The sequence below is a fragment of the Rhineura floridana genome, chromosome 17 (assembly GCF_030035675.1).
Source record: "Rhineura floridana isolate rRhiFlo1 chromosome 17, rRhiFlo1.hap2, whole genome shotgun sequence".
Classification (NCBI taxonomy): Eukaryota; Metazoa; Chordata; class Lepidosauria; order Squamata; family Rhineuridae; genus Rhineura; species Rhineura floridana.
The window spans coordinates 15458722-15486497 of record NC_084496.1 but is presented as its reverse complement, the minus strand read 5'-3'; the positions used below and the strand labels follow the sequence as shown (position 1 = coordinate 15486497).

The 27776-nt window shown below is 42.1% G+C and overlaps 1 protein-coding gene across 2 annotated transcripts; it reads left to right on the top strand.

The window, feature by feature from the left end:
* Positions 1-27776, top strand: RAC1 (Rac family small GTPase 1). 2 transcript variants are annotated; one of them, XM_061600231.1, is made up of 7 exons: positions 1-350; positions 12444-12515; positions 14041-14158; positions 21509-21565; positions 24250-24312; positions 25708-25867; positions 26046-27776. In XM_061600231.1, the coding sequence occupies exons 1-7, from the start codon at positions 316-318 to the stop codon at positions 26174-26176; spliced, it is 636 nt and encodes a 211-aa protein (XP_061456215.1). In that variant the 5' UTR covers positions 1-315; the 3' UTR covers positions 26177-27776. The 2 variants fall into 2 exon arrangements, with proteins under 2 accessions (XP_061456215.1, XP_061456216.1); XM_061600232.1 differs by lacking the exon at positions 21509-21565 and having other exon boundaries at positions 14-350.

Sequence of the window (27776 nt, the reverse complement as noted above, 5' to 3'; positions counted from 1 at the left end):
CGGGTCCAGGTTGGCCCATTGCTCCTGAGGGGAGGAGAGGCCGCGAGGCCGGATGTGAGCGGAGCGGCCGCTTCCTGTTTCCCTGCAGTTCCGCTCGCCCGCCCGTCCGTCCGCCCCGCGCTTTGGGTGGTGGCCGTTCCTCCAGCGCCACCGTAACCATTCCCCCCAGTTTACTGCCTCGTGAAAAAGCGGAGGCGGTCGGGAGTCTTTCCTCCTCCCTCCCCCCACGCTCGCACAAGCCCCGAAGTCTCGCGGGTTCTTCGTCGCCCACTTCAGAGAGCAACAGGGACCAGCGACGAAGCAGCCGCCCCGGCGATGCAGGCCATTAAGTGTGTGGTGGTGGGAGACGGGTAAGTGCCCGGAGGAGCGTCGTGGCTCATGCCCGGGATGCCGTCGCCTTTCTCCCTCACTCTCTTTCTAGGAGGGCCCTCGCCTTCATTCCCTCAGAGGGACAATTCTGAGTGAGGCGGGCCTGGGAAGAGGGCAGGCTGAGGGGGCGCCTTTCCTTGGGAGAACAGGAGGTGCCAGAGGGAAGGGGGTGCAGGCGAGGCGAGTGCTGGGCCGTTGTGATCATGGAGAGGGAATATAGTTTTCATTGGTCAAGCACAACACAGAAGGCGTATTTGCCACATCTGTGCACCCCAAAAACATGTACAAGTACGCTGCCCAACACAGAAGTACCATCTCCTATTTCTGTCCGCACTCCCCCCCCCCAAGTGCATACGCAAATACACACAATATGTCTTTCTGGCTTTTCCAACTACCTAGGAGAGAAGTTCGGGGAAAGAAGGGGCTTCTCGTGTCAAACTTTGTATCTGGTGTAGGCCTACTCAGAGTAAACCCATTGCAATTGATGGAGATGACTAATTTAGGTTCATTAATTTATTCTGAGTAGAATTTACCAGGATACAACTCCTGATTTCCAGGGGTTGTATCCACCTAAGTTCTACTCTGTGTAGAGCCATTAAAATGAATGAACCTAAGTTGTGAGTACTCGAAGCAGCATTAGCATTCCATAGCACCCCAGTTGTCTTTTTGTGCTTTTTGGCTATGTGGACCTGGGGGGCCCTCCAACTCTTGTTGAACTATCGTTCAACAACTGAATTCTATGTGTCTTTACTCAGAAGTTATTGCCATTCTGTTCAGTGGAGTTTACTCCCTTGTCAATATGTTTAGGATAGCAGCCATTGTCTTCCCAATTTGTCCATGCAAGCCGGGCAGGGCATTGGCGTGTGGGGTGATTTTGTAAGCAAGGCTCCAGCAAGCCTGTCCTCATTCAGAGTAAACCTCCAAAGAACTTAATGGATTTGTCTAATGAATAAATGTGTATAACATTGAGCTATAAGTCTTATGTGGGGGTGACTCAGTATTATAGCACTTGCTCACCATTTGCTGTTGAATAACTTCTCAGTAGAAGTGCTACAGGATTTTCTTGCTTTAGCAGCAAGGAGAGGGCTGGGCATAGGGGGGAAATGACTGCATACATTTAGTGTTTTTAGAGATAGTGATACAATGGGAGGGGTTTCTTTCCACGGGAGGCAATCCTCATGTGTGTTGGCAACAACACACTGCTTCAAGGCTTAAACTGGTCAGCAATGCTTTTATAGTGGAAAAGGATAATCTCCAAAAATATGCGTATTTGTTATGAGACTTTAAACATCTGGCTTTTCAAGTATTGCACTGGGGAAATAATGGTGTCTGTGTAGATTTTGGTGAGGTGTGGAATGTGTAGAGTCCCTTAGACGGGACTTTCAAAATTCAGTGGCTGGTGTATTGTTTTTTGGCTTGCTGTGATATTGATGTCAAAACCTCTGCTTTGTTTTAAGGTTAACAAAGGAAACCCAGTTCCTAAATTCATGCAGAAGTTGTTTAAAGCTGTGCTACTAAGTTTATTTACTACATTGTCAATCCCATTGAACTCATTGCCCTGATCCTAAAGATGTTTGCTTAGAAGTAATGAATCAGGTTGAAAATTTAAAGAAACTAGTGAGATGAACGTTTGCTTCAGACTTCTTTGGAATATTAATGGTATATGCCATCTTATCCGTTAAGATTGTCATGTACAGTTTAAGCATATAATAGTAATACTTTAAACTAGAAGTTTGCTGTCTGTCTCTGAGGTCTAACCTTTACACATAAGAACAGTGATGAACACATTTTTGGGTTTTAGAGCTTAGCTATGTTTCAGAGCTGAAAATACTAAAATGGAACTATATACCTGGAAATGGCAGCTTTCTCCTCATATGTGATCCAAATTTATCTAATGCTTGAAAGTTCCCAGTTAAAAATGTTATGACACTGCCTAGAAATCCTTTGTTTTTTCCTAGCTCTGGGTAACATCTAAAGCATAATTCTAATTTCCAAGTATTTTTTTAGCCCTGCCTTTGACTCTTGATTTTGGTTTTAGTGCAGATAGGGGAGTACCAGAACTTCTCGAGTTTAATTTGGTACACATTACATCAGGGGAAGAAAATATTATCCTTACAAAACTTAGCTACTTGTGCTTTAGTGCTTTTCCACCCTACTCTGCTAGCATCCTTGGTTTCCATATGCAAAAGCCTTCAGAGGGTCTCACTACTAAACAGATAATGTGTAAGACTCCTGATCACGTGGAGTTCCTGAGCAATGTGTTTTTGGTGGGTCAGCTTGGAAAGGGTTTGGGAGCCACTGTTGTGTACAGTATGACTAACAGTAATTATGATAGGTGTGTGTGAAAGGAGGGCTGGTGTACTCCACAAAGACCCTGTGTGGGTGCAGTGTGTTGCACACTCAATATGTAGGGTCCCTGACAGTGAGATTCCCAAGTGTTCCCGGTTTCAGGTTTGCTTTTGTTCTCATTTTCTCCTCCCTCCTCTCTGAACAAGTCAGAGAGCTTTGGCTGTGGGGCAGTATCAGGGCTGTGGAGTTGGTATGCCAAACCTCAGACTCCGACTCCTCTATTTTTCTACTGTCTGACTCTGACTCCACCCAGAATTGCTTCCAACTCCACAGCGCTGGAAAGGGCTGTAAATGTCTTTTTAAATTGAAAGCTCTCATAGGAGCATTTTTATCGCTGCCTGAATATGCGCTGATCTTGGCATCACAGCATTTGTCTTCATCTAGGTCCTGTGTCATACACTGACACAAAATGTTTTCCATCTTGAGTTATGGTGAAATGCTCAACTACAGCTGACTTCATGGGAAGCTTCTTTGACATTTTGAATTTATATTTTTAAAAATTTGTCAATCAAAATTTATTTTGAAGTCGGAGTCGGTACGGCAGAAAGTAAAAGGGTATACTTGAAGACACTACTGAGGTAAAAGGATAAACTTGTTTTTCCCTCCTAAGAACACAAGAAGAGCTCCGTTAGAGTTGGGCTGGCACAGTTGGCTACAAAATCGTATCACAAAGTGCTTATCAACAGTTCCTTCTCAAAGCAGAGGGAAGTAACAAGAGGAGTACCACAGGGCTCAGTCCTGGGCCCAGTGCTCTTCAACATTTTTATTAATGACTTGGATGAAGAGGTGCAGGGAATACTTACCAAATGTACAGATGATATAAAATTGGGAGGAATAGCTATAACCCTGGAGGATAGAAACAACATCAAACTGATATTGATAGGCTGGAGCATAGGTCTGAAAACAAAATGAAATGTTAACTGGGATAAGTGCACTACACCTAGGAATAAAAAACCAAAAAACCAAACACTACATGTGAGAAGGATCTTGGAATTGTTGATCACAAGCTGAATATGAGCCGATAGTACGATGTGGCTGCAAAAAGACAAATTTTAGGCTGCATTAACAGAAGTATAGTTTCCAAATTGCATAAAGTACTAGTTCCCCACTATTCGGCACTGATTAGGCCTCATCTTGAGTACTGCGTCCAGTTCTGGACACTGCACTTTAAGAAAGATGCAGACAAACTGGAACAGGTTCAGTGGAGGACAACAAGGATGATCAGGACTGGAAACAAAGCCCTATAAGGAGCGACTGAAAAAACTGGGCATGTTTAGCCTTGCGAAGAGGAGGCTGAGGACAGATACTATAGCACTTCAAGTTCTTGAAATGTTGTTACACAGAGGAAGGTCAGGATCTCTTCTAGATCATCCCAGAGTGCAGGACATGGAATAATTGGCTCAAGTTACAGGAAGCCAAATTGTGGCTGAACACCAGGAAAAACGTCCTAACTGTTAGAGCGGTATGACAATGGAACCAATGACCTAGGGAGGTGGTGGGCTTTCCAAACCTGGAGGCAGCTGAACAGCCACCTATAATATATGCTTTAAGTTGGATACATGCATTGAGCAGGGGTTGGATTCTTTGACCTTATAGGTCCCTCGCAACTCAACCATTATGATTTTGTATATCTGCCGAAAGGCTTATCGAGGCCAGTATTTTGTTTCCTGTGGTGGCTAACCAGTCACCGCTTGAGAAGTCCACAAGCAGAGCATGAGGGCAAAGCCTCCTCCTCCTCCTGTTCCCCATCAACTTGGTATATAGATATATGCTGCCTCTGATTCTGGAGGTAGAATATAGCCATTGTGACTAGTAGGCAGAGTCTTACTCTACATGAATTTGTCCATTCTGCTTTGCCACCAGCTTAGATGGCTTTAAGTTACCACATTTTATGGTAGTGAATTTCATAGTTTAACAAGGTGTTTTGTGAAGAAGTACTTTACTTGTCACTCCTGAATCTCCCATCATTCAATTTCATTGGATGACCTCAGTTTCAAGTAGTCTCCACCACTGAGATTCATGCCTACTTCTATTTGTTTTTCTGTTACTTCTACCTACAACCCTGTGGGTAGAATAGAGAGAAAGTGAGTGAGCTTTTTGACTGAATTGGAATTTAAAACCATTTCTCCAAAGTGCTGGTTCAATACCAGTGCACAGCCCCATCATGGCTTTTCTTGGTTATTGCAGAAGATGAGAGGAACTAGGAAAGAAGCCTATATGTTTAGGTGATACCACCAATAAGTGTTGTGTTACACAGTGGTAACTTTTACTTATCCCAACACGTAGCAATTATAGAAATATGCCTATGTGTTGATGGTATTCTGTAAAGGTGTAAGTATAGATAACATTGTCAGGTGCCCTTTTTGTTATAGCATGGCTTCTGTTATAAACAATATGCTACAGTAGGGCCCCTCTTTACAGCATTCCACTAATACAGCGGTTGTGAATTGTAGAAAGGCCCTGCTTTACAGCGCTTGTTCCGCTTTTACGGTGGTTTTTTGCTGCCGGGCACCATTTTGATCAATGTAAGTCAAAGGGATCCGCTTTACAGCAGTTTTTGCTTTACAGCGGGGGTCCGGAACGTAACTCGCTGTATGAGCGGGGCCCTACTGTATGTATGCGTGTTTCAACTCTGCAATTTTTCAATTTTTGAGGCAAGGCAGTTGCCACCATCTCTTTCCCCCCCTTCTTCTGGATATCAGAGCTTGAAGGAGCATTGGAGGCCAGCTGGAAAACAAGACTAGTCCTATCCAGTTAGATTTTTTTAAAAATAGAAACAAAAATCCTGTGTTGTCTGACTATAACATCACAACAAATCTGTGTAGCTTCTCCAAGAACTGCAAATAAGTAGTATCACCACCAGTGTGTGTAATGTTGTGTTTGGTTTAGTCTTCAGGTTACAAATAAAGAATAAGGTTCTTGTGAGATAAAATCAAGATAACTGATGAAATATAATTCAAAAGTGTATGTATGAGAGGTCAAATTCTAAAGACTGATGACAGTCCAAGAATTAGCAGAGCTCGAGATAAGCCAATCACTTTACCTGTTTGATGAGGTTATCTAGAACCGATTTATATGCAGAGTTTCAGCAATCAATATAACATAAAAGGACAATATAACCCTGCAGTTTCCCAGTGCTAGTTTAGCTGTATCTTGTCTGAAAAGTTCACATACATTCTATAATAGTAGGAACATAAGAAGCTGCCTTATAGCGTGTCAGACAATTGGTAGGCCATCTAGCTCAGTACAGTGACTAGCATTGGCTCTCCAGAGTTTCATACATGATGCAAAACCAATTACAATTTTTGTTAAAGGCAAATATGCTATGTTGAATAAATACGTAAATCTGTGATTTATAACTACCATAAGCCCATTAGCTTGTCTTGAGAGGAGGAGAGGGCTGTCTGCGTCCAGCTCTCAGTTATATTATGGCAACTAAAGTGGCCGCTCCCTTGCCCTACATCTACATGTAGTTGGGATATTAAGAACCATCTTGCCCCTTACACCAAATAACCATATTTGAAGAGAGCAACATGTAGCAGGTTGAGCTTTAGGCCAGACAAAAAAAACCCACAAATTGATTTACTTCATGAACCAGCCACTTCTTCCATTTGGCCAAGAGGGGGGTGGGACAACTTCAGGTCTGCTGGGAAGAAGTGGATTATCTGGACCCATTTCAGTCTTGGTTCAGCCCGGGGGTTTGGCACTGAATTGGCCTTGGTATTCCTGATTAGTGACCTGCATTAGGGGAGTGTCACCCTGTTGACTGTCCTTGGTCTCTTGGTGGCTTTTGATACCATCAACTACGGCATCCTCCAGGAGCTGTTTGCTGAGGTAGTAGTTGTTCCTATCTTTGGAACCGTCGCCAGAGTGTAGCCAATTGGAACTTCAGCTCAACCCCTTGGTCCATGGACTTTGGGGTCCCACAGGGTTCCATCTTGTCCCACATGCTGTTTAACCTCTGTTTAACCTCTGGGAGAGGCCATTCTGGGATTTGGGACACGGTATTGTTTGTATGCTGATGATACCCAGTGATATCTTTCCATTCTATCCAAATAAGATGATGCCATGCCTGTGCTGGAACCGTGCATGGAGTCAGTGATGAGATAGATTGGCAATAAACTGAAGCTGAATCCTGATGAGATGCAGGTGGTGTTGGTGGCCAGTTCGTGTGTACAGGAGTTGGGGGAATTACCTGTTCTGGAGGGTGTCACACTCCCTCTAAAGGAGTGGTTTATTCCTTTTAGGTCATTTGAGGCCCAGGTAGAGTGCCTATTTTCAGCTACAGTTAGTTTGTCAGCTACAGCCTTTCCTGAATGAGAATAGCCTATCCTCAGTGATCCTTATTCTGGCAATCTTCAGGTTAGACTATTATAGTCACTGTGCATGGGCTCCCCTTGAAGACTTCCTGGAAGCTGCTACTAGTACAGAATGTCATTGTTAAATTAAGTGGAAGGGCAAAGGGAGATCATACAATATCAGTCCTTAGCATATAAAGCCCTAAATTATTTCTGACCCAAATACTTGAAGGATCACCATATATCTTCCAAGTCAGGCCCTCTGTTCTGAAGGGGGCGGGAGAGGGAAGCCCTTCTTCTGGTCCACACAATAGGCATTGGCCATCTTGCATTGACATGAGATAAGCCCCAATGGCTTTTTAAGTTGCAACTTAAAATGCATCTGTTTGTGTTAGCATTTGAGTGAGGACTGTAGGCTGCAAATGGTTGTTTTTAAATTGCTACTGAATTGTTTACATGGTTGAATTCTTTAAATTGATGACTGTTACATGTGTTAATGGTGTTTTGCCCCACTCTGACATCCCTTAGGATGAACGATGGTATAGAAAACTGTATAAAAAATATAACGACTTGGGAGATACCCCATCATACTCCGCAGATTGCAAATAGCCATTTTGCTCCATATTATTGAATTGGACTCCACACATATAAATCCAAAAAACCCTCTTTGCATAACAATGGAAATTCAGCTTTAGTCCAGTTATATCCACAAGAACTGATGCCAAAAAAACTTTAAATCGGTAGATTACAGCCATGATTCATGTAACGGTACAGTTGTAGCCTGTTGGCTACCTTTACTGCTTTGTCATATTGTTCTTATTTTCCAAAGGCTTAGCTGCATATAACAGTTGACGGGCATATGAGTAGTAATGTACAGCATACCACTAGTGTTACAATTGGCAAATGATATGCTACAATGGCTACTTTAAAGTTTGATGAAAGACCTAATTTATAATGTCCTTTAATTTATAAGTCTGCAGGTGGGATCTTTATTACATTTTATTGTATTTGCTGTACAGCACTTTAGGAATAAGAGTAATAGCTTGGATTTGGTCATTTTTAAAAAAGCATTTGAATGTCTATTCTTGCCTGAACAGTTCCAACCTGTGCTACTCTGCATCTGAGTATATAGTAAATGTATGTAGAAACTTACTGCATTCTTTCAAATCCAAATGTGCCTCTTGGAATATGTTAACTGAATTTGAATTCATATATTTGATTTTCTTGATGTTCTAGGCACGCCAAACTTTCTTGGTGAGAATTGGGAAGGTAGGGATGGATTTGGATAACAGCAATCAGGTGGGAAGAATATGCAAAGAGATGCGGACATTTTGATTACTGACATCAGAGGTCCCATTTCTAGTTTTTCCAGTTCTGAGACTCTGTTCTCCTGCAATAAGAGCTAACAATTTAAACAAATATAAAAGCTGAAGTTTTCATGAATCTCTTTGTTCCCACCAATTTGGCATACTGTGCCATGGTCACATCCACTTTCATAGCACCCCCTGACTCCTTTCTTGAATTTGCTCTGTGTATGTAATACGTGCAGAAACATGGTATGCCATAATATTACTGTCAAGATGTCAAGTGAATTATTTTATTTTAGGTCTAGCGTATTCACACAACACAATATGTTTATGGGTATTTGAATAAGCCATATTATGATAATCCAAAACATAGACTTTAAACAATTTATTCCCCAGATTTAGAAAAAATACCCTAGAAAGATCTTATGGAATATGCAATCTTGACTGAAAACTGTATTTCCAATCATGCTTTCAAAACCAACTTTGTTAGTACAAATAAAAGGTCAGGCAGGGCATAGTTAAAATAACTGCTCACCTAACAACTTTCTGATTTAATTCTACACTTTAAAATAATTACACATCCAGCATCTTCTCCTTAGTTTTTCCATAGAGAGGAGTGGGCTTCACTGAGATGTTTCACAGCTATACATGCACCTGAATTGAATGAATCATGAAGTCTGGACAGATGAAGCCTTCATTTTGGAGCAGAGTGTCTGTACAGAACTGATTCATAGGACACAGAGCCAGCATGCTGAGAAGGCAGGAAGCCTAGCATGGAAGGATTCTACAGCGGAGGCTGGTGGGACCTGTTTGTTCTTGTTGGCACTTCCTTGTCAGTTTTAGTGGAACTGCTTGACATGCTCATAGGACCGCTGTAGAACCAATTTTCTTGATTCTTCTGAGATTGACTTGAAATCTCTCACCACTTCTTTCTGGAATGGTTTTGAGTAGTTTGGTTAGGCTTCCCATCATATGGAGAGTTGGAGAAAAGCAGGTGGTGAAAGACTTTTTACTCAAGGACATGGTACACAGTGGAAAAGTCCAATAGAAAAATTGAGCAGCATGCTAATTAATGCATCCTGCTCAAAAGCAGTTCAGGAATGCCTGAACCCGTATACTGCAGCTCAGTCACTGAGATCCTCTGCAGAAGCATCGTTGCTCATCTCCTGAGTTGGCAAGGCTCATTTGACAACAAGAAATTGAGCCTTTAATGTCAACAACCATGTGGAATCTTCTGATAGAGATTCAGCACGCACTTTCTGTTCTGACTTTTAAACACCTGCTGAAAACTTTTCTATGTCACCAGGGTTATACAGGCAATTGAGAAGACATCTTTCTGCAGTAGTTAATTACTATTTATTTTAAATGTTTATATGGTTTTATCATGTGTGATGTTAACTGAATTTGTATGGTTTATATCGTATATGTTGTAAACTGCTTTGATTTTTTTTATGAATAGCGGTATATAAACATTTTAAAAATAAATATAAGTTCCCAAGTTGTTCCTGTTCTGCTACAAAAAATGTGAACCAGTGCTTGACCTTTGTTTCCCTAAAAACAAGTGATGATTGAGAAGCCAAAGTTTGTTCTTAGCTTTCTGATTGGGGTTGGTTTGAAGGAAGCAAACCAGGATTGCTGGTTTGCACACAATGCAAAGCCCGCCTGTGGTTTGTTTTCCTCACTGGTGCACCAGGAATAGGGAAGGAGCAACTTGGGAAAAATTGAGTATATTAAATTGTGGTTTAAAGTAAACTGACTTAATGTGACATGTGACTCAACTTTTATGGGTGCAGATTGCTGGGTTTTCTTGAAACAGAATTTGGGCGTTTCTTCCATACTATGTCCAACTCTGAAATATGTTTGTGCTGTGTAGTACTGGCTCAGCTAAAATTACACCTGTGCACATTTGTGTATAAACTACTATGTGTCAACTTATGGATGTTTATCTCTAGGCTCTAGACCAATCCAGATAGTATTTGGCTCTCAGAGTTGTACCTGGAGGGAGCACTCTTGTGCTTGCATGTGCTTCCTTTGCTTCCCCTTCCTGAGTTCCTTTGCTGTGTTGGGGAGAAATCCATACATGAACCAGAGACTACTTGAATGTGGCATCTCTGATCTCAGAGGATAAAATCTTAGATCCTGCATTCATATAAATGAAACAAGGAGATCCCCCCATTTATCTACTTCTCCCTGTGGTGAGGGATCTTTCTCGGGTATCACTCTGAGGTGAAAAATTGTCTGAATAGGTCTGTTATGCTACAGGCCTTGAAATGAGTGGAACAGCTATAACGGGCTGTTCAAGGAATACTAAGGTACACAGCCACACCTGGCAATACCTGATTTCTCCACAAATGTCTATTATACTTCGTGCTTACACAGTGGCTTTCATCTTCAAAGCACTTTCCAAACACCAGTAATCAGCACCCTTGCAAGGCAATTACCTCACTGCTCAAGTTGGGAAGGCTAAAGTGACCTGGAGCTGAGATTACATGTTGAAAGTTCTTGACTTCTAGTCTTATATTTAAATTGCTAAACGGTCCTCCAAAATCCATTGCCTATTGCTGTTACCTCCAGTTTCTGCTAGCTTTGTCTTTTTTTAAAACCACCCTCTCTTAGGAATTGGGGGATAACATACTTGCCCTGGCTGATCAGAGTAGTGTCTTTTTCCTCAGCTAGAAATCCCACGAATAGAACATGAAGGCAGTAACTCTCCTCCACTATTACTTCTCCCTCACCTGCAACTAGTATTCAGTGGTATACTGGCCCAGTTTGAACAATTGTATCTTTACAGAGATATACACTAGCCTATGTGTGTTCCATCCATGCATTGTCCCTTACCTCATCTCTTCTTAGCATTCTGTGATTAGCCCAGCATCTTCAGTTAACGTCCAGACCAGGAAAACATGGTTAGAATCATAGAATACTAGAGTTGGAAGGGGCCTATAAGGCCATCAAGTCCAACCCCCTGCTCGTTGCCAGGTATAGAACAAGCCAGGATCTAAAACCGCAATGTAAAGTTTGTTTAGGATCATGGCTTGTTCCAGACCTGGTAACTGTAGTTTCCTGGTTTAGATGAAATGGTAAACTATTGTTAATTGAAGTCTTCCAGGGTTAATTTCAACATACCAAGTAAGAATTGGGCTCTGTGTGCAGACATTCATACTTTGGCTTATTAAACCAGTATATGATCTAGTGCAGCCAATGTCTATGAACTCAGAGCTTCCATTTACCATTATATCTAATCTGTTGACAGACCTAGTTCTCCGTGGAATTATTTAATTCCTTTTTAATAAGAACATGCGGTTTCATACTTGTATAGCTTTTTTAAGGAGCATATAGAAAATTAAAGCATACAGAAAACTTGACGGGAAATGAATGGCAGCTGGTGGTGACGGGCACTTAGGGAGGAGAAACTGAAATGGATTTTCTATTTACATGAATTCTTAAGCTTACAAGAATATTGGTGCAAGAGAAAAGGAAGAACTGCACTCAGCCAGGCATTAAGAGCAAGTAAAATGTCATCAGGCCTAGAGGCATGTGTGCCTGGCCACTTAGGCTCCTCACACTTGATAGCAGTGCCTAGTGTTCTGCAGTATGTCCAGGTCTTTGTTATCTAGTTTATGTAGCGGTTCTCATTGTGCCAGCTGTTGACATGATTTGTGTATTCTCACAACTACTCTGACTTAACACTGGTTAAGTCTCTACCTCCCAGCTCCTTTGGGAGGCAGAGACTTAATCAGTGCCATGCCTGAAGGCTAGTTTGAACATGTACTGCCATATTGCTAGATCAGCCTCTTTTCCATTGCACCACATCAGATTGTGTGGCCAGTGCCACATTTTGAATGCTCCTTGCCCATGGAAAGCTAGCATATCAGGGTGAAGGCTAGATGAAACCCTTTATCCTGACACAGCTTTTTACATGGAAGTTAATCAAATCATGGATTCTGATGCCCAGGAATTCGGATCCTTTTTCTATGTTGGCATGTGTCTCAAAATCATATTTTAGTTATGCAGCCAGAGAATGAAGTTTGCCTTGTTTGAAGACAAGTTTAAATACTGGTGCTTAATTGTGCTCTATTGAATGGCTTGGTTGTTACATGGATTTTTTCTTTCTTAACAGTGCTGTAGGTAAGACATGCCTACTCATCAGTTATACAACCAATGCATTTCCTGGAGAATATATACCCACTGTGTAAGTACTTCATTTCTGATATCTCTAGTACTTTGTGGTGTCTAAAGGGCTGTAGAACTTACCTGTTCTTTGGAACAATGTGAGGCAGGTTGAGCTGAGGGGAGCTGGTAGACAAGGCCACCCAGTAAGCTGAACATGAGTTTGGACTTGGATCTCTGACCATAGCCATAAATGCACAGTCATCTTGCTCAGTTCTCATAAGTTTTTAATGGAAGTAGATTTAAATGATTTAGTGCATGGCACTGAATGGTATCATTTAGTTTTCCTTTCAGGACACTTTTAGGAGGGAGCTACTTCATGGAAAACAGTGAATTTGAGCATGTCTAGTGTGTTTTATTCCCCTCTCCCTCCTCTGCAATGCCATATCACAAGCTGCTTTTGAAATTTCCCTCTGTTTCAAAAGTGGCTTGCTATGTGGATCTAGGGACTACTATTCAAGAAGCACAAGTCGAAAGTATCCTTTGGCATGCCAAACGAGTTTCTTCATTCATTGGCTATTTTATATTTAGGTGTGTATGCTACATGTCTAAAAGCATGGGAGGCTGGTCCTTTAGGACAAACGGGGCACTGCCCCACCAACCTCCATCAGCCATCAACCAGACCCCACTCACCTGCCTTCTTACTTTCAACCGGTCCAGAAGGTGTTCCTGGCTGTCAGCTTTCTCCTCTGTAGTTTTGCCCTCGTAGAACTCAGCAGGGAGGAGAATGGAGACAAAGCTATAATCGGCTGGCTCTGCCTGTCATTAACTCCAGCTCCACCTACTATGAACCCCCTTGCCTTCTGTCCCACCAGTCCCAATGGGCACCAGCCACCACTGTGTAAAAGTCACATAAATGACAAAAGAAAAGGTGTGTATGTGTCAGTTGTATGTTTGAAAGAGTACATGTGCCAGGTTGGGGCTATGGAGATGTGATGGAAAATGGGTTTGGCCCTTTGTAACCAGTGAAGCAGCCCATTAACCAGAAAGAGAGGGAATGGGCTTGTCTGACCTTACAGCTCCATGTCCGTGAAAAGCTAGCCTGTCAAGGTAAGGGGCTTTCTGGATGTAATGCTATGTACCATGTAAGGTGTCGGTATAGGCACACACACCAGGATTCCAGAGAAGCATCACTGAAGCAAATGAGCTGGGCTTATATAAATCCCATTTGCTCTGGAGTCATTCCTAGTGGGTTGAGCCTCATGGGACAAAACTTGAAAGAATAAGTGTTTTATATATGTGAAATATTTCTACATTTTCTTAATTAAAAGCAAAAACAGGACAACTTGAACAACAAATATAAAAATAAATCAACATAAAAACATCACAAAATCAAATTGGAAAAATACACTATCATTAAAAGCAACACTAAAACAGTTTTGACATGGCACCTAAAAATAGAGAAGGTGCTAGGCAGGATCTCTAGATGAGAGTCCTGCTCTCAAGTGACATTCAAATCTTTCTCTGTCTTCTCATATTTAGCAGTGTGTTGCATGAAGTGATTAGAGTTTAAAGAGAATAAACTAATTTTTTTTCCTACCCTGTAGCTTCGACAACTATTCTGCCAATGTGATGGTTGATGGGAAGCCAGTCAATCTGGGTTTGTGGGATACAGCTGGACAAGAGGACTATGACAGACTACGCCCATTGTCTTATCCACAGACAGTAAGCTTTTATAGTGGAAGATCTGACCGTTGTGTCTATTGTGACTTCTAATTGCAGGTTTGCAGAAGTTTCAGGATGCTTCCACTTGAGTGTAAAATGAGTTGAACCAGCATGAAAAGACATCTACAAGCTGTGCAGGGACTGTGGTGAAGCCTGTGCTAATCCTTGCTAGCCTAAGCAGCAGACCAGGGTCTAGTAGCAGCATTATGAGAAGCAGAGTTCAAAAGAGCAATTGTTGAGCAAACTCTCCACATTAATTGGTGCCTGTCTCTTTCGGTACCTTTCCCACCAGTTCTCATTTATCACTGCAATCCCAAGCTGGCTGTGTTGGAAGCTGCTCTATGAAGAAATCTGATTGAGCTACTGGAAACTTCTTTTGTGTAAGCCCACATCAAGAGCATTTTCAGATGTAATTATGCTGCACAGCCAGACCAATGTCTTGGTTCAGCGGGTAGTGCAGCAGCATCATATCTGAACAACTTGTCTGCACAGTTTCTTTCAAAAGTTCCTTGCAGACGTCATCTTATACTCAGTAGTATACTTGAGAATTCAGAAGTGCAGGGTCTGTTAATGATACTGACAGCCACACCCCTCCGCCCCTTTTGTTGTTTCTGGGTTGAGAATGAGATCCTTGTTAATGCCTTCTCCCACAACAACAGATGTCCCTAGGAGCCAGTAAGCACGAAAGGGGAGAGTGTTAACTACTGAAGAGAGTGTTTTCAGTGGTTGATTTGCCTCCTTTCGCTCTGGTTCCGATTAGCAGGAATGGACAAGGAAGCATGTCAGAAGACTCTTTGTAGTGGCTAACACACTCCCCTTTCATGTTGATTGGCTTGTAAGATGCTGGAGACTTAGGGACTCTGCTGGGACTCTGCTCCCAAAACAATAAGGGGTCTAAGACACACACCCCTGTGACCCTGAACAACTACATCCCTGCTTATGCTGTCAGCCAAATGTGAAAGTAACTTTGCCACTTGGCTGTACAGAATTACCATGTTTGAAGTCCCCTGGCATGAGTAGCTCTTGTGCACAAGCATACCTGTACTTCTGCATGACTCCTTTTTGTTTTTTGGGGCTTATGAAGGTGAAGTTTCCAGTAGCTTGTGTCAACATCTTTAACCCTTAATATGCAGGTTCTGTAATTGCAAGCTTTCCTTAATGCAAAAACTTTCTGCCTCCTTACTACCATTTAATAACTATTGCTTATGTTATATTTTTAACATGCAAAAGTGCTCTAAATCTTTAGCTTACTTGTCTTGTGGAGTTGTTCATATGCTGATCCCATTTTTAGACTGGAAGTTGAAACTGCAGTTGTTTTCTCCCAGAGCTATCCATTGGCTCCTTTGGCTGAGTTTGATGTTTACGGTTCTGATTTAGCACAGTGTCCATTGGACCACAAGATTGAACAGCACTGCCTGAACGGTTGCAGTCATTCAGTGTCATGCTTAGAATATTCCAGAATAACATCAGAGTTAAATAGTAAAACAAGGATACAACATAGTTTCATCAGCAAGGTCCTTAATGGGAGGTCAGCAACTCTGCTAAAAAGCAGCCTTTGTTCATTCTTGCTGTTCAGGCACAGTCTGACACTATCATTGCTAAGCACTTACGTTCTTCTTTTCCCTGGGGAGCAAGAGATGAATTGTGACAGAGGGGCTTAATTAAATGAGCATGTGGCCAAGGCTCTGAAATGAATAGTTTTGAATGACTTTGGATGGCAGTAATTGGGCAAAATATATTGGCAACACAGGGCACAAAAGATATTGACAGCCTCCTTGCATGCTGCTTGTTGAATTGTTCTTGTGCGGTTGTTTGTTCATGCTGTTTTGCAGAGGGAGCACAGGAAGAATTCCATAGCCCACTGTTAAATTCAACAACTGGCTCAGCTCTTCCAAAACCCATATCTTTCCAAAGATATAGATTAGCTGAGTTAGCATTTATTTTCCTTCTTTTCCAAATAGGTTGTTTGATATAAAATTACATTTATTGCTTAACCAATTAGTTTCTAACAAAATTTAATTGTACATAAATAAAATAAAAAATTAAATAAAACTGCACCCAAATAAAAGCAAACCACTGGGCTCCTGCTGGGAGGAAGGGCGGGATATGAAAATATATATTCTGTTTATTATTATTTTATTTATTATTGTTATTATTATTAATAATAATATTATATTACTATTAATATCACTGGTCAACACTAATTTTATTGCCAATGATGTTTGATCGATTTTAGGGTAACTTTGTGTCGCTGATTCCGAATATGGCATTGGTTTTGCTAGATTGGCTCTAATTTTTGAGATAACGGATGCCCCCATTGAAAAACATAACAAATTTAAAAAATTTAATGGTCAGGCATAGCCTTCCCACAAATGACATGGAAACTGTCTCAAATCATACAAAAGTAAACACATGAAATACCTAATGGCATTGTATTCAGTACAATAACATTAAAACAAAGTAAGCTGATTCAGATAATCACAATTAATGCATAGAAAAACGCTGTGTGTACGATTTTCTTTTATGTGGGGCATCAGGACAATCACGTTGGAGGCTTCAGCAGTAGTCTGCCTTCATGTGTCTGTCCCATCTGCCTTGATACCTTTCCTCCATCACCTTTATATCCTGATGGAACCTCTCCCCTTGTTCCTCACTAAAATCACCAAGATTATCCGGAAATCTGTCTTAAGTGGCTATGGAGATAGTGTACCTTTATGCTCATAGTAGTACCCAAATGTTTAAAGTTAGCGAGCATGTTTGCACCAGTTCTTCATAACTGTCTGCTTTGTGGTTACCCAAGAAGTTCTTGACAACTGAGACATAACTGCACCAGGCAGAAGCTTCAACATCATTCATAAATTTAGTGAAATTTAAATCATTGATGAGTTTACGAATTTTAGGACCATCAAAGATTCCTGTTTTTAGTTTCTCCATAGTCAGTCCAAGGAACGATCTACAAATGTATTTGAAGCAATCACCATCTTTGTCCAAGGCCTTAACAAATTGCTTCATCAGTCCACGCTTGATATGGAGTGGTGGGAGAATGATTTTTTCTCTGTCAAGCAATGGCTTGTTAATGATGTTCGCTGCACCTACAGTCATGTGTTCCCTTACTTTTTTCCAATGATCTCGCTTTGCCCTACTATCCCACAAGCATATGAAACAAGGGTACTTTGTGTATCCACTTTGCTGCCCAAGCAAGAAGTTCACCATCTTTAGATCAACAGAAATAGACCACTGGTGCTCATGATAGCAGAGCTTCTACAAGACCATTTTGATATTTTCATATTCTTCTTTAAGTTTGGTTGAGTGAGCAATTGGAAGAGATGCATAGCTGTTACCATTGTGCAATAAAACACATTTCAAGCTTCTGGTGGAGCTGTCTATAAAAAGCCGCCAATCTTCCGGTCGATATTCCGGTAGTCCCATTTGGAGAAGAAGTCCAGGAATGTTATTGCAGTATACAAGTTCTTCATCTTGGCTGAAGTATAGAAGAAGTCCCTCCTCTCTTGTCCAATAAGCTGTTATGTTAGCTTCCGGTTGTAGACAGTTCTTTTCCATTAGCCTGGATGCTAAAAGTTCAGATGCTTGCTTTGACAGACTGAGGTCTCGTATCAGATCATTGAGTTCTTTTTGGGAGAACTGCTCAGGTGTTGAAAAGCTTTCTTCATATCCACTTCCAGGGCTACCACCTGTGCTACACTCTACGTCCAGCATTTCTTCAACATCTGACAATGGAAGTGAGGTAAACATAGGTATGGGAACGTCTTCGCTGTGTGGCACAGGTCGCCTTGCTGAGTCCAAATCAGGATACTCCCACTTATATTTCTTGTAGCGATTGAAGCCTTTCACGTTCACAACACAAAAATAACAATCGTGATGGTTTTGCGGCTCTCTCCACACCATAGGCACACCAAAGTTTAAACGTTTCCTTTCTCCATTTTTCCACTGTCATAGGCACTCTACACAGGTTTTGCAAATCTTATGGGGAGCCCGAGACTTTTCTTGATCTCCAAGCTTCACTCCAAAATAAGCAAGATATGTTTGTTTTACAAAGTCAGTGATGTTTTTTCTTTGTTTTTGCAGAGTGTATTCGCCACCAGAGCCGGCTCCAGGAATGCCGGGGGCCCTCGGGCATTAGCCTACCCCAGGCCCCTCTGCTTCCCTTCCGTGATCCCGTGGGTCGCAAGACGAGCTTCCAGACTGCCCGCCATCCCCAGCGCTTAACCTACCTTTGCTGTTCGTGCAGGGTTGCCATCAATAAAGATGGCGGCCGAGGTTTCCGTAAGGGACTGAAGCCTTTGCCGCCATCTTGGTTGATGGCATGCAGCGCGCACATTGCTGCCATCAACCAAGATGGCAGCAGAGGCTTCAGTCCCTTGCGGAAACCTCGGCCACCATCTTTATTGATGGCAACCCTGCGCGAACAGCAGAGAAAGGTAGGTGAAGCGCGGGGGACGGCAGGCAGCTCGGAAGCTTGTCTTACGATCCGCGGGATTGCGGAAGGGGAGTGGCCCCCCAGGGGCTCCTAGAGCTGCGGGGCCCTCGGGCCAGTGCCCAACCTGGCCGCCCTTTGGAACCGGCCTTGTTTGCCACAAATGTAGCAGAATGCATTAGGATTGTTTAAGCATCCTCTTCGTGACGAACTCATATTCCTCTTCCAAAAAAAAAAAAAAAGTATCAATATGATATTATATGCAGTGGATAAACTTGCAAAACAATGTTCAAGAGTAAAAAGACAGACCAAACCCTGCTGCATATGTCAGCCGGTGCAGGTCGTATTGGAGTACAATCGTCATTTGAGGGGTCAAATTCAGTCAATTCGGCAAAACTAATGTCATTTTTGGATTTAGTACCCCCAAAATACCCTAAAGTCATTCAAACATCCTTGGCACCTAAAAAAAATTGTGCTTTTGTTGGGCTGTGATTAATATTATTAATAATATTAATGCACACACATATATATATATACAAACATACATTCAAATACATATGCACATTTTGAAGGGTAACAGCATTTGCTGCAATAAATTTTATTCTTGGGTTCTGTGGAGCTCCATTAAGTCTTGTGGCTCTGAATGGAGCAGGAAAAGTATTGGCCAAAGCATCCTACAGTGCTTCCTGATAGTTGTTCGGTGTATAGTTTTGCCCTCTCCGTATGATTCAGAGTAAAAAGTTTATTTTCTTTATTTCATTCATGCTCAAAATAACCCTGTGGGATTAGTTAGTTCAATGATCATGGAATAGAGGTTAAGTAAGAGTGACAGGCCCAGGACTACCCCATTGTGCTTGTGGCTCAACTGCAATTCAAACCAAGACCTCTCACGTCTAATATCTGCATTGAGAATGAATAGATAATAGTTCATATGCTTTGGAGAAAGGGTGCAAAGCTTTTTCTTAGTCCAAGCAGTCTAAAAATTAAGAAATTAAAAATGACTGGCTTTTAGAGCTGTGACCTTTCCTAGCTTGGTACATGAACTATTTAACATTTCCGGAAAATCAGTTTTTGCCCCTTGGATCTGCTCACATGCTCACCTTTGGCCCTCACGATGTTGCTGAACTGCGACTCCCATCAGCCCCAGGAAGCATAGCCAATGGCCAGAGATAATGAAAGTTGTAGTTCAGCAGCATCTGGAGGACTGAAGGTCCCGCACATCTGATCTAAAGAGAAGGACCTCCATATGAGCATTAAGTGCAGCATCTAAGGTTTCCCAACTGCAAAGCTGGTTCTTAATATTAGGTCCATGTGCTCTAATATTAATATTTAATTGTAATCCCTTGCGAGGAAAGGTTGCAGCATTTGGGGCTTTTTAGTTTAGAGAAAAGGCGGGTCAGAGGAGACATGATAGAAGTGTATAAAATTATGCATGGCATTGAGAAAGTGGATAGAGAAAAGTTCTTCTCTCTCATAATACTAGAACTCGTGGACATTCAAAGAAGCTGAATGTTGGAAGTTTCAGGACAGACAAAAGGAAGTACTTCTTTACTCAGCGCATAGTTAAACTATGGAATTTGCTCCCACAAGATGCAGTAATGGCCACCAGCTTGGATGGCTTTAAAAGAAGATTAGACAAATTCATGGAGGACAGGGCTATCAATGGCTACTAGCCATGATGGCTGTGCTGTGTCACCCTAGTCAAGGCAGCATGCTTCTGAAAACCAGTTGCTGGAAGCCTCAGGAGGGGAGAGTGTTCTTGCACTCGGGTCCTGCTTGCGGGCTTCCCCCAGGCACCTGGTTGGCCACTGTGAGAACAGGATGCTGGACTAGATGGGCCACTGGCCTGATCCAGCAGGCTCTTCTTATGTTATTATGTGAAACAGCAAAATAGGGCCTTTTCATCTCAGGCCTGAGGCTGCAGACCTGGCAGTGTCCTCTCATTGGCTACATTTCTGCTTCTAAGCAAGCTGCTGGAAAAGCTGGAAAGAAAACAAAAAAGGGGCTTTGTTCCAAGAGAGACTCCAGAGCTTAGGGTGACTCATCTGGGGCAACCACAGTGTGATGAGGAAAAAGCACACCTCAACAGTGCAGCTGAATTACTCTGTTAAGGCATAATGAAAGGAGATCAATGGCATTTGCAGTGTCCATACTGATCTGATTTGCTGGTCTGACCATCCCTATTAATAGGCCAAAGATGAATTAAAAGCTGTATCAGTTAGAGAACAGATTGTCTTTCCAAGGATAGGATTGCCAAAAGAAAGAGCCTTCAATATTGCAAACCTAAATAACATCTCTGCTTTGAGACTAAAATATAAAACTGCTTTCCAGACATGCCCATGCAAATACATGCTTGTAACTTCAAGGAAGGGCATTGCAATGCTTTGGGCCAAATGTATTGGAGCAAATAACATTATATGCGTCTCCCTATTGGCAAGGTTTTCTTCTATTATTGTAAATACACTTATTTGGGGGTCCATAATTTCACTGGAATATATCTTCCAAGTAAACATGCTTAATGTTGCTACATTAGAGGAGAATTATATGTTCAGATGATTTGCAAAGCAGAGCATTCCTAGGAGTGTGCTACCTCAGAAAACATTTATGTTTGGGGGTGGGGAAGGCTCCTGAAGCCTTCCCTTCATTAAAAGAAAAAAAAAAACCCTCGCATGTAGAAATGAACTAGACTAGAACTCTTTGGACAGCTCACCCTTCTACAGGTAGGGGAGAGATTATTATTTTGTATATAGCAGAGCATTTAATAATGCAGCTTGCTCACCTGCAATTCTGACGTTGTGCATTCCCAGGAGGATTGTACACGTTACTCAGCTGGTCATATGGAGGATGATGGGCAAACAGCTTATTTTTCCTTTAAAGTCTAAATCTTAACTGAAGTTGTTTCATGCTATTACTAGGTTGAAGGAACGAATGGTAAGGATTTAACTCCCAGGGTGAAACGTCAACCGCTCTGCGTATGTAAAACTTTCAACCATTAAGCTCCAAGCTCTTTCATCTCTCCTTTTTTTTTTTTTTGCTTCTGCCACCATAAAGCTGGCTTCCCATATTTTGGTGCCCTCTTATCACCTTATGAATCCAAACAACCTCTGAATCTTTGCTTCTTTCTTAAAAGTTTTTTTTTAAACAAACCACAACTGGAACATCAAACCAGACTGTTTTTATACAAAAAGGCCACTTACTTGAGGTAATCCTTCCTTTTCCTATATGGGAAACAATGGGGTGTTTGAGATTGGTGGAAGGAGACAAGGACAAGAGGCACTTTTATAACTGGCAAGCTGGAGGAACTGCAGAAGGGCTATGGGAGCACATGAGTTTATAGCCCTTCTCTTCACCAGGTGTCCTGCTGCATGATTAACTATTGTTGCAAGCGCTTAACTGTGGAAGTGTCAAGGTGCTGAGACCTAACAAACAATCTGGAGCTGTGACCCAATCAACTAACACTCCAAAGTACCTCTGATTCTTTAGTGGTCAAGCTGTTATTTTGTATTTAGTATAATCTAGAATTGTGTGTGGAGTAAGGTAGAGCAGACAATGTGCCTTTCTCAATGAGAAGAGTTAAACAGGCTCTCACAAATGGAACTTGGGCACTTGAGACTCGTTGGGAGTGAATGGCAGCTGGCCACTACTTTGGGTTGAGTAAAACTGCCCCTGTTGGCTTCTAAAACTACCAGTCATACACACTAGCAGATAACTTAGCTGCTGCACTCCAAGTCATGATGATATGCTGAATTTGAATGCCAGGAATTTCTGAGAACTTAGAACAATGAGATAGGGCTGGTCTGTTACACAGACAGCAGATGAGGTGGTAACACTATTCCTGGTCTGTACCACATATATGTGGTGGTTGTGTGCTCCTACTCACCCGTAGGAAAGGGGTGTGGACTTGATTTCAAGGAGGAAGCCAGGCTATAATTCCGTTTTTCCTTTCATATTAACTTTATATGTACAGTGATCTTATATTTTTCCAGAAAACATTCAATCATGTGATTCTTTCCCTTGTAGCCCAGGAGAGGTTTTACCACCTCCTGCTGTTTGTGGCTAACCTGTGGCCCTCTAGAAGCTATTGGACTACAGCTGCCATCTTTCCTGGCCATTGGCCATGCTGACTAGGGCTGATGGGAGTTGAAATCTGGCAGTATCTGGAGGGCCACAGGTTAGCCATCCCTGGTGTGAACCATGCCTATGATCTGTTGGAGAGGAGGGGTCTGGTGTATCACAGTTGCACCTAGTCCTATGTGAGCTTTCCACACTGTTCTACAATCGGTTTTCCTCCAGCTGCTGTTGTCTCTCGCTTGAAATCGGCAGTGTCTCTGTTCTAGGTAAAGCCCTCCAGAATTTCCTCCTGGTCTGCAAGAGTTACTAATAGCATTGATGGTGGCACATGCTGGAAACTTTGAAGAAGAGAAAGTTTTTCACATTAATATTTGCCATAAACTATGCTCACTTCATCTTTGCATAACAGCGAAGAGGATTGACTACTGGATATGCCCTAAGGTTGAGGATGCAACCTCACATATACGTGCTAGAAGTATGGAAGCAGAACTCTGTGGGATTTACTTCAAGAAAAGCATATTAAGTAATGTGCTCCAAAGCAACATAAAAGAGGCATATTATGGGCTGGTCCGCACCATGCATTTAAAGCATTTTACTTCCCCAAAAGAATCCTGGGAACTGTTGTTTTCCCCTCATAGAGCTACAAATTCCTTTAACAAACTACAATTCCCATGATTCATGTGCTGTAAATGTGTATTGGATGTGCTTTAAGCGTATGGTATGGACCTGCCTTATATTGCCAGTTTGTGACCAAATCAGCAACCTTATTGAAATTAGAAGAACCTCTTAAAAAAAAGATGGAGCAGCAACAGTCTTTCCAGGCAATGCCACATAGTACAGCCTGCAAGTGATCAAAATGTCGGGAGTGGTGCAGGGTTAAGATTCAGGTGGGTAGGCTCCTCCAGTTTTCTAGCATTTTCTTAGGTTTTAATATTGCATTGCATCTTGAACTGCACCAGGGCCGGCTCCAGGCAGGCCGGGGCCCTTGGGCATCAGCTTGCCCTGGGCCCTGGCGTGTGCACGCGTGTGCGCATGCCCACAGCCCCCCAACATCCCCTCACCTACCTGTCTCCTGTCTTTTACCATTGCCCTTAACGAAGATGGCAGCCGCGGTTTCCCTAAGGGGATGACGCCGACACCGCCATCTTTGTTGATGGCACGTTTGCGTGCTATGCGCACGCATCTCTGCCATCAACTAAGATGGCTGCAGGGGCTTCAGTACCTTAGGGAAACCATGGCCACCATCTTCGTTAAGGGCAATGGCAAAAGACAGGACAGGTAGTTGGGGGGTGTGGGGGCCTCAGATTGCGGAAGGGGAGTGGAGGGGCAGCTGAGGGGCCCCCGAGGGGCCCCCTGTGGCTCCAGGGGCCCTTGGGCCAGTGCCCCACCTGGCTGCCCTTTAGAACCGGCCCTGTGCAAAGCAAAAAAGGTTTTAAGGTGCTCCTGTGCTGCTAGCCCAGCTTGCTACCTGCTAGTGGCTGCAAATGTCCAAGAATAGAACTAGTACTATGATTATATGGAAAACTCATTAAACCCAGAAAGTAACCACCAGAGACTAAGATTCTTTATAAATATTGTTTTGCAGGATGTGTTCTTAATTTGCTTCTCCCTTGTGAGTCCTGCATCCTTCGAAAATGTCCGGGCAAAGGTGAGTGAAAAAGTTGTCTCCTCCTACCCTTAGGAGATATTTCACAAGTTTTTAACCTTTATAATCCTCAAATGAAAACTGCAGGACTTTTGTCTTCTAAAATTTAGGTAGAATAGTCATGACTGCTATTTTACACATAAGCAGTTTGGATTTTGCTTGTTTAAAAATCTGCATCATTTGAGAATTTATTTGTTAGAAATGTATAAAGTTCCTCACTGCAAAAATCAGAATCTCACATTTTGACAGTTTTGGCTGTTCTGTCATTTGAGAGGCAACTGGTATGCAATAGATACGTTTTCATCTGCAAAAATCATGTTCCAATTTTTTTTGCCAACAAAATTGATCTTAAACCTACCATTTTATGTTAACATCAAATGTCAATGCATTTAATGTCAGTGGCAAACTTCATTTTGGGTGGGATATAAGCAGCTATTAGGCAAGATGGTTGGTTGATGCAGCTACCTCCTGAAAGTGCCTCTGGCTTTTGGAACTTGGACCCTTTGAGAAAAGCGTTGAGTCCTGGGAAGATTGCCACTGGAGCCCCATCTTTTTCCTCCTCAGCTGTCCTTCAGCCATTGTCCCGAATGCTGCCTCTGCTGTAGGCTCTGCAGGCTTGAGGATGAGGTACCCAGAGTACTTCCTCATCAAAACCATTTCTGGTGGGTTGGGGGCTCAAGGGAGGAACCATATTGTCTTCTGTCATTTGACTCCTCTTCATCTTTATAACCATTCCACCTGGATGTAGCAGAATGAACTGTAGGACTAAACAACTCACTCCCATCTGCTTGCCTGGGGCCAACTGCTATTTGTTTCTCCTGTCGCAGAACTGTGTCCCTATTTCATTAACCACCAAAGGGACTTTGTTGATGGTGCAACAGGTTTTTTTTTTTGTAAATAAAGAGAATTGGTGCCAGACTGCTTGTTTTCCCCATTTTCTTCCTTTTGGTATCATGTCTGTTTGGTTGTAAACTGCAGACAGACTCTGTGTTTAGTCCTACAAACTTCAGATGCTTTATAAATAAATATAGTGGTTCTAGATTGATAGATTGGGTCTCAGAGGTGTTCTAGCAGGTAGGAACGACTCCTGCTGTATTGAGCAGTTCCTCAAAGGGGAAGGCTGGGCCCTGGACACTGTTTTGTTCTGGCATGTGGGATTCTGCTGGAAGCAGAGGGGGATGGGTCTTCAGTTTGTATTTTAATGAAGTGGAGGGTCATCAGTTGGTACGTGGTTGGTCATGCCTAATACTTGATTGCAGACATATGATATGGTGAACTGCAGCCCACTGAATGACTGCGTTTATATTTTTGCTTTGTTTGCTGAAACTTTTTTTTACATCCTTATTGTGCATATTCTGTCTGCCTTACAGAGAAACCAACACCCTTTTTTTCTTCCAGTGGTATCCAGAGGTGCGACACCATTGCCCCAACACTCCCATCATACTAGTGGGAACCAAACTTGATCTCAGAGATGACAAAGACACTATTGAAAAGCTGAAGGAGAAGAAACTGACTCCCATCACCTACCCACAAGGCCTTGCCATGGCAAAAGAGATTGGTAGGACTCTGATCTGTTTTGTGTTGATGGTTCTGTATAACACAACTTAGTTGCAGACCTGTGGAATGTGGTCCTCCCTGGGGGAACGTCAGCCTCCATTCGGACTATTGCTAGAATGCTTCTTATTGCTTGGGGTTGGGATTTGTAAACACTTCAGATTTGTTCTGTTTTTCTGCAGGTGCAGTAAAATACCTAGAATGCTCAGCACTTACACAGAGAGGCCTCAAGACAGTCTTTGATGAAGCTATTCGAGCAGTTCTGTGCCCCCCTCCTGTAAAGAAGAGGAAGAGAAAATGTCTGCTACTCTAATGTGGCCCTACCTCACCCCCCAGTTCATTCCTTCGAACCTTCTGTGCTTTGTTTGGAACAATGGAGCATTCACATCAATGCCAAGTTCTTCTGTTTAAAAAAATTAGTTCTCTTCTATCAAATTTGTTTTGAACCATTTATCAATTTCTCTTTCCCCTTTGTTTAAAAGTTTAGATTTCATTTTTCTTCTACTAAAGATGTCCTTAAAAAAGACAAACCTATATAAAAGCCTTATTTTTTTCCATGTCCTTTGGCTCAGATTAATCGAGTATTGCCAAATTACCTGCTAATCTATATTGCATTGTTGTGCTTTGTATATGGAGCACGCAATCTGTTTTTGTAAAGTCAAGCAGGTGTCTTTAAAGATACTAATGTTTATGAGGAATTGCAAATCCTTATAGCCCTCGTCCCCAGATTTCCTACCAGTAGGAAAATGCTGCTGTTTAATACACTCATCCGGTTGACAGTCATAGCATCTTTTCTCACGCCTGAACTACTGCAATAATTGACTACAGATTCCCTTTTCTAAAATAATAAAAAATGCTTTTCTGCTTGTTAAGGACTGGATTAAACCATTTTCCTTGAAGTATATTGTCTTCCTTGACAGCAGTGTATTGGTTTGATTGCTGAAAGAGATCTGGGTTGGTCAAGGGAAACTGCCTGGCAGTATTTTGACACATAAATATCAGTTTACACTACATGGTCCACACGTTGGTTAAACTCAAAAGGATTTTTTCATTTTGTAATAAAACCAGTAAAATGAAAGTCTCTGTTGCAACTAAACCAGCCTTTCCCAACTAGTGGACCACCAGATGTTGTTGGACCACAACTCCCATCAGCCTCAGCCAGCATTGCCAATGGTCAGGAAAGATGGGAATTGTGGTCCAACAACATCTGGTGGCCCACTAGTTGGGAAAGGCTGAACTAAACAGTAGCTGAAGGGGGAGGTTAGTGGATTTTTTTATGAATCACTTGTTTGCATTTACCAGTATGGCATTCATTTTACTATAGTTTTGAACTGGTCATTCCCTCACATGTTCTTGCTAGATGCTTTTCTTGTAGACTTCCTCCTGAGCAATATGTATTTTAAAATGTGATGCATTTTTTGTAGATTAGAATATCAAGCATAGCTTTGTGGGTTTTTTCCTCCTGACCTAATAGTATACATGCTTTTTGAAAGGCTCTCTTTAGTTTTCAGGTTATTTGATGTAAAAATCATGTGCAGCAGTTTTGCCACTTCTAGTAACTTTTTATATTTCACACCACCTTAATGACCTTTCTTTAATGTCACCATTTGCCAGGTATCATTATGCTGTAACTTTACTAACGCTGACAGTGCCCTTTTAATCTCACTTCCTGGTGAGTGACCTAGTAATGGTAATTGGGTCTGTAAGATTCTGTAACCTAGTGCTAACCATGTTCCATACATCTCAGACGCTAGCAAGAACACAACATTGAATTGCCACCTTTCAACTACTAGAACAGAAAAAGAAAAAAAAATGGAGTTTGCAAGGTTGTGAAGTTTTTACATTGATCTTTTTGGTAATGCAATTTAGCTATGTTTTGCATGTATGACTTAATAAATTCTTGAATCACTCTG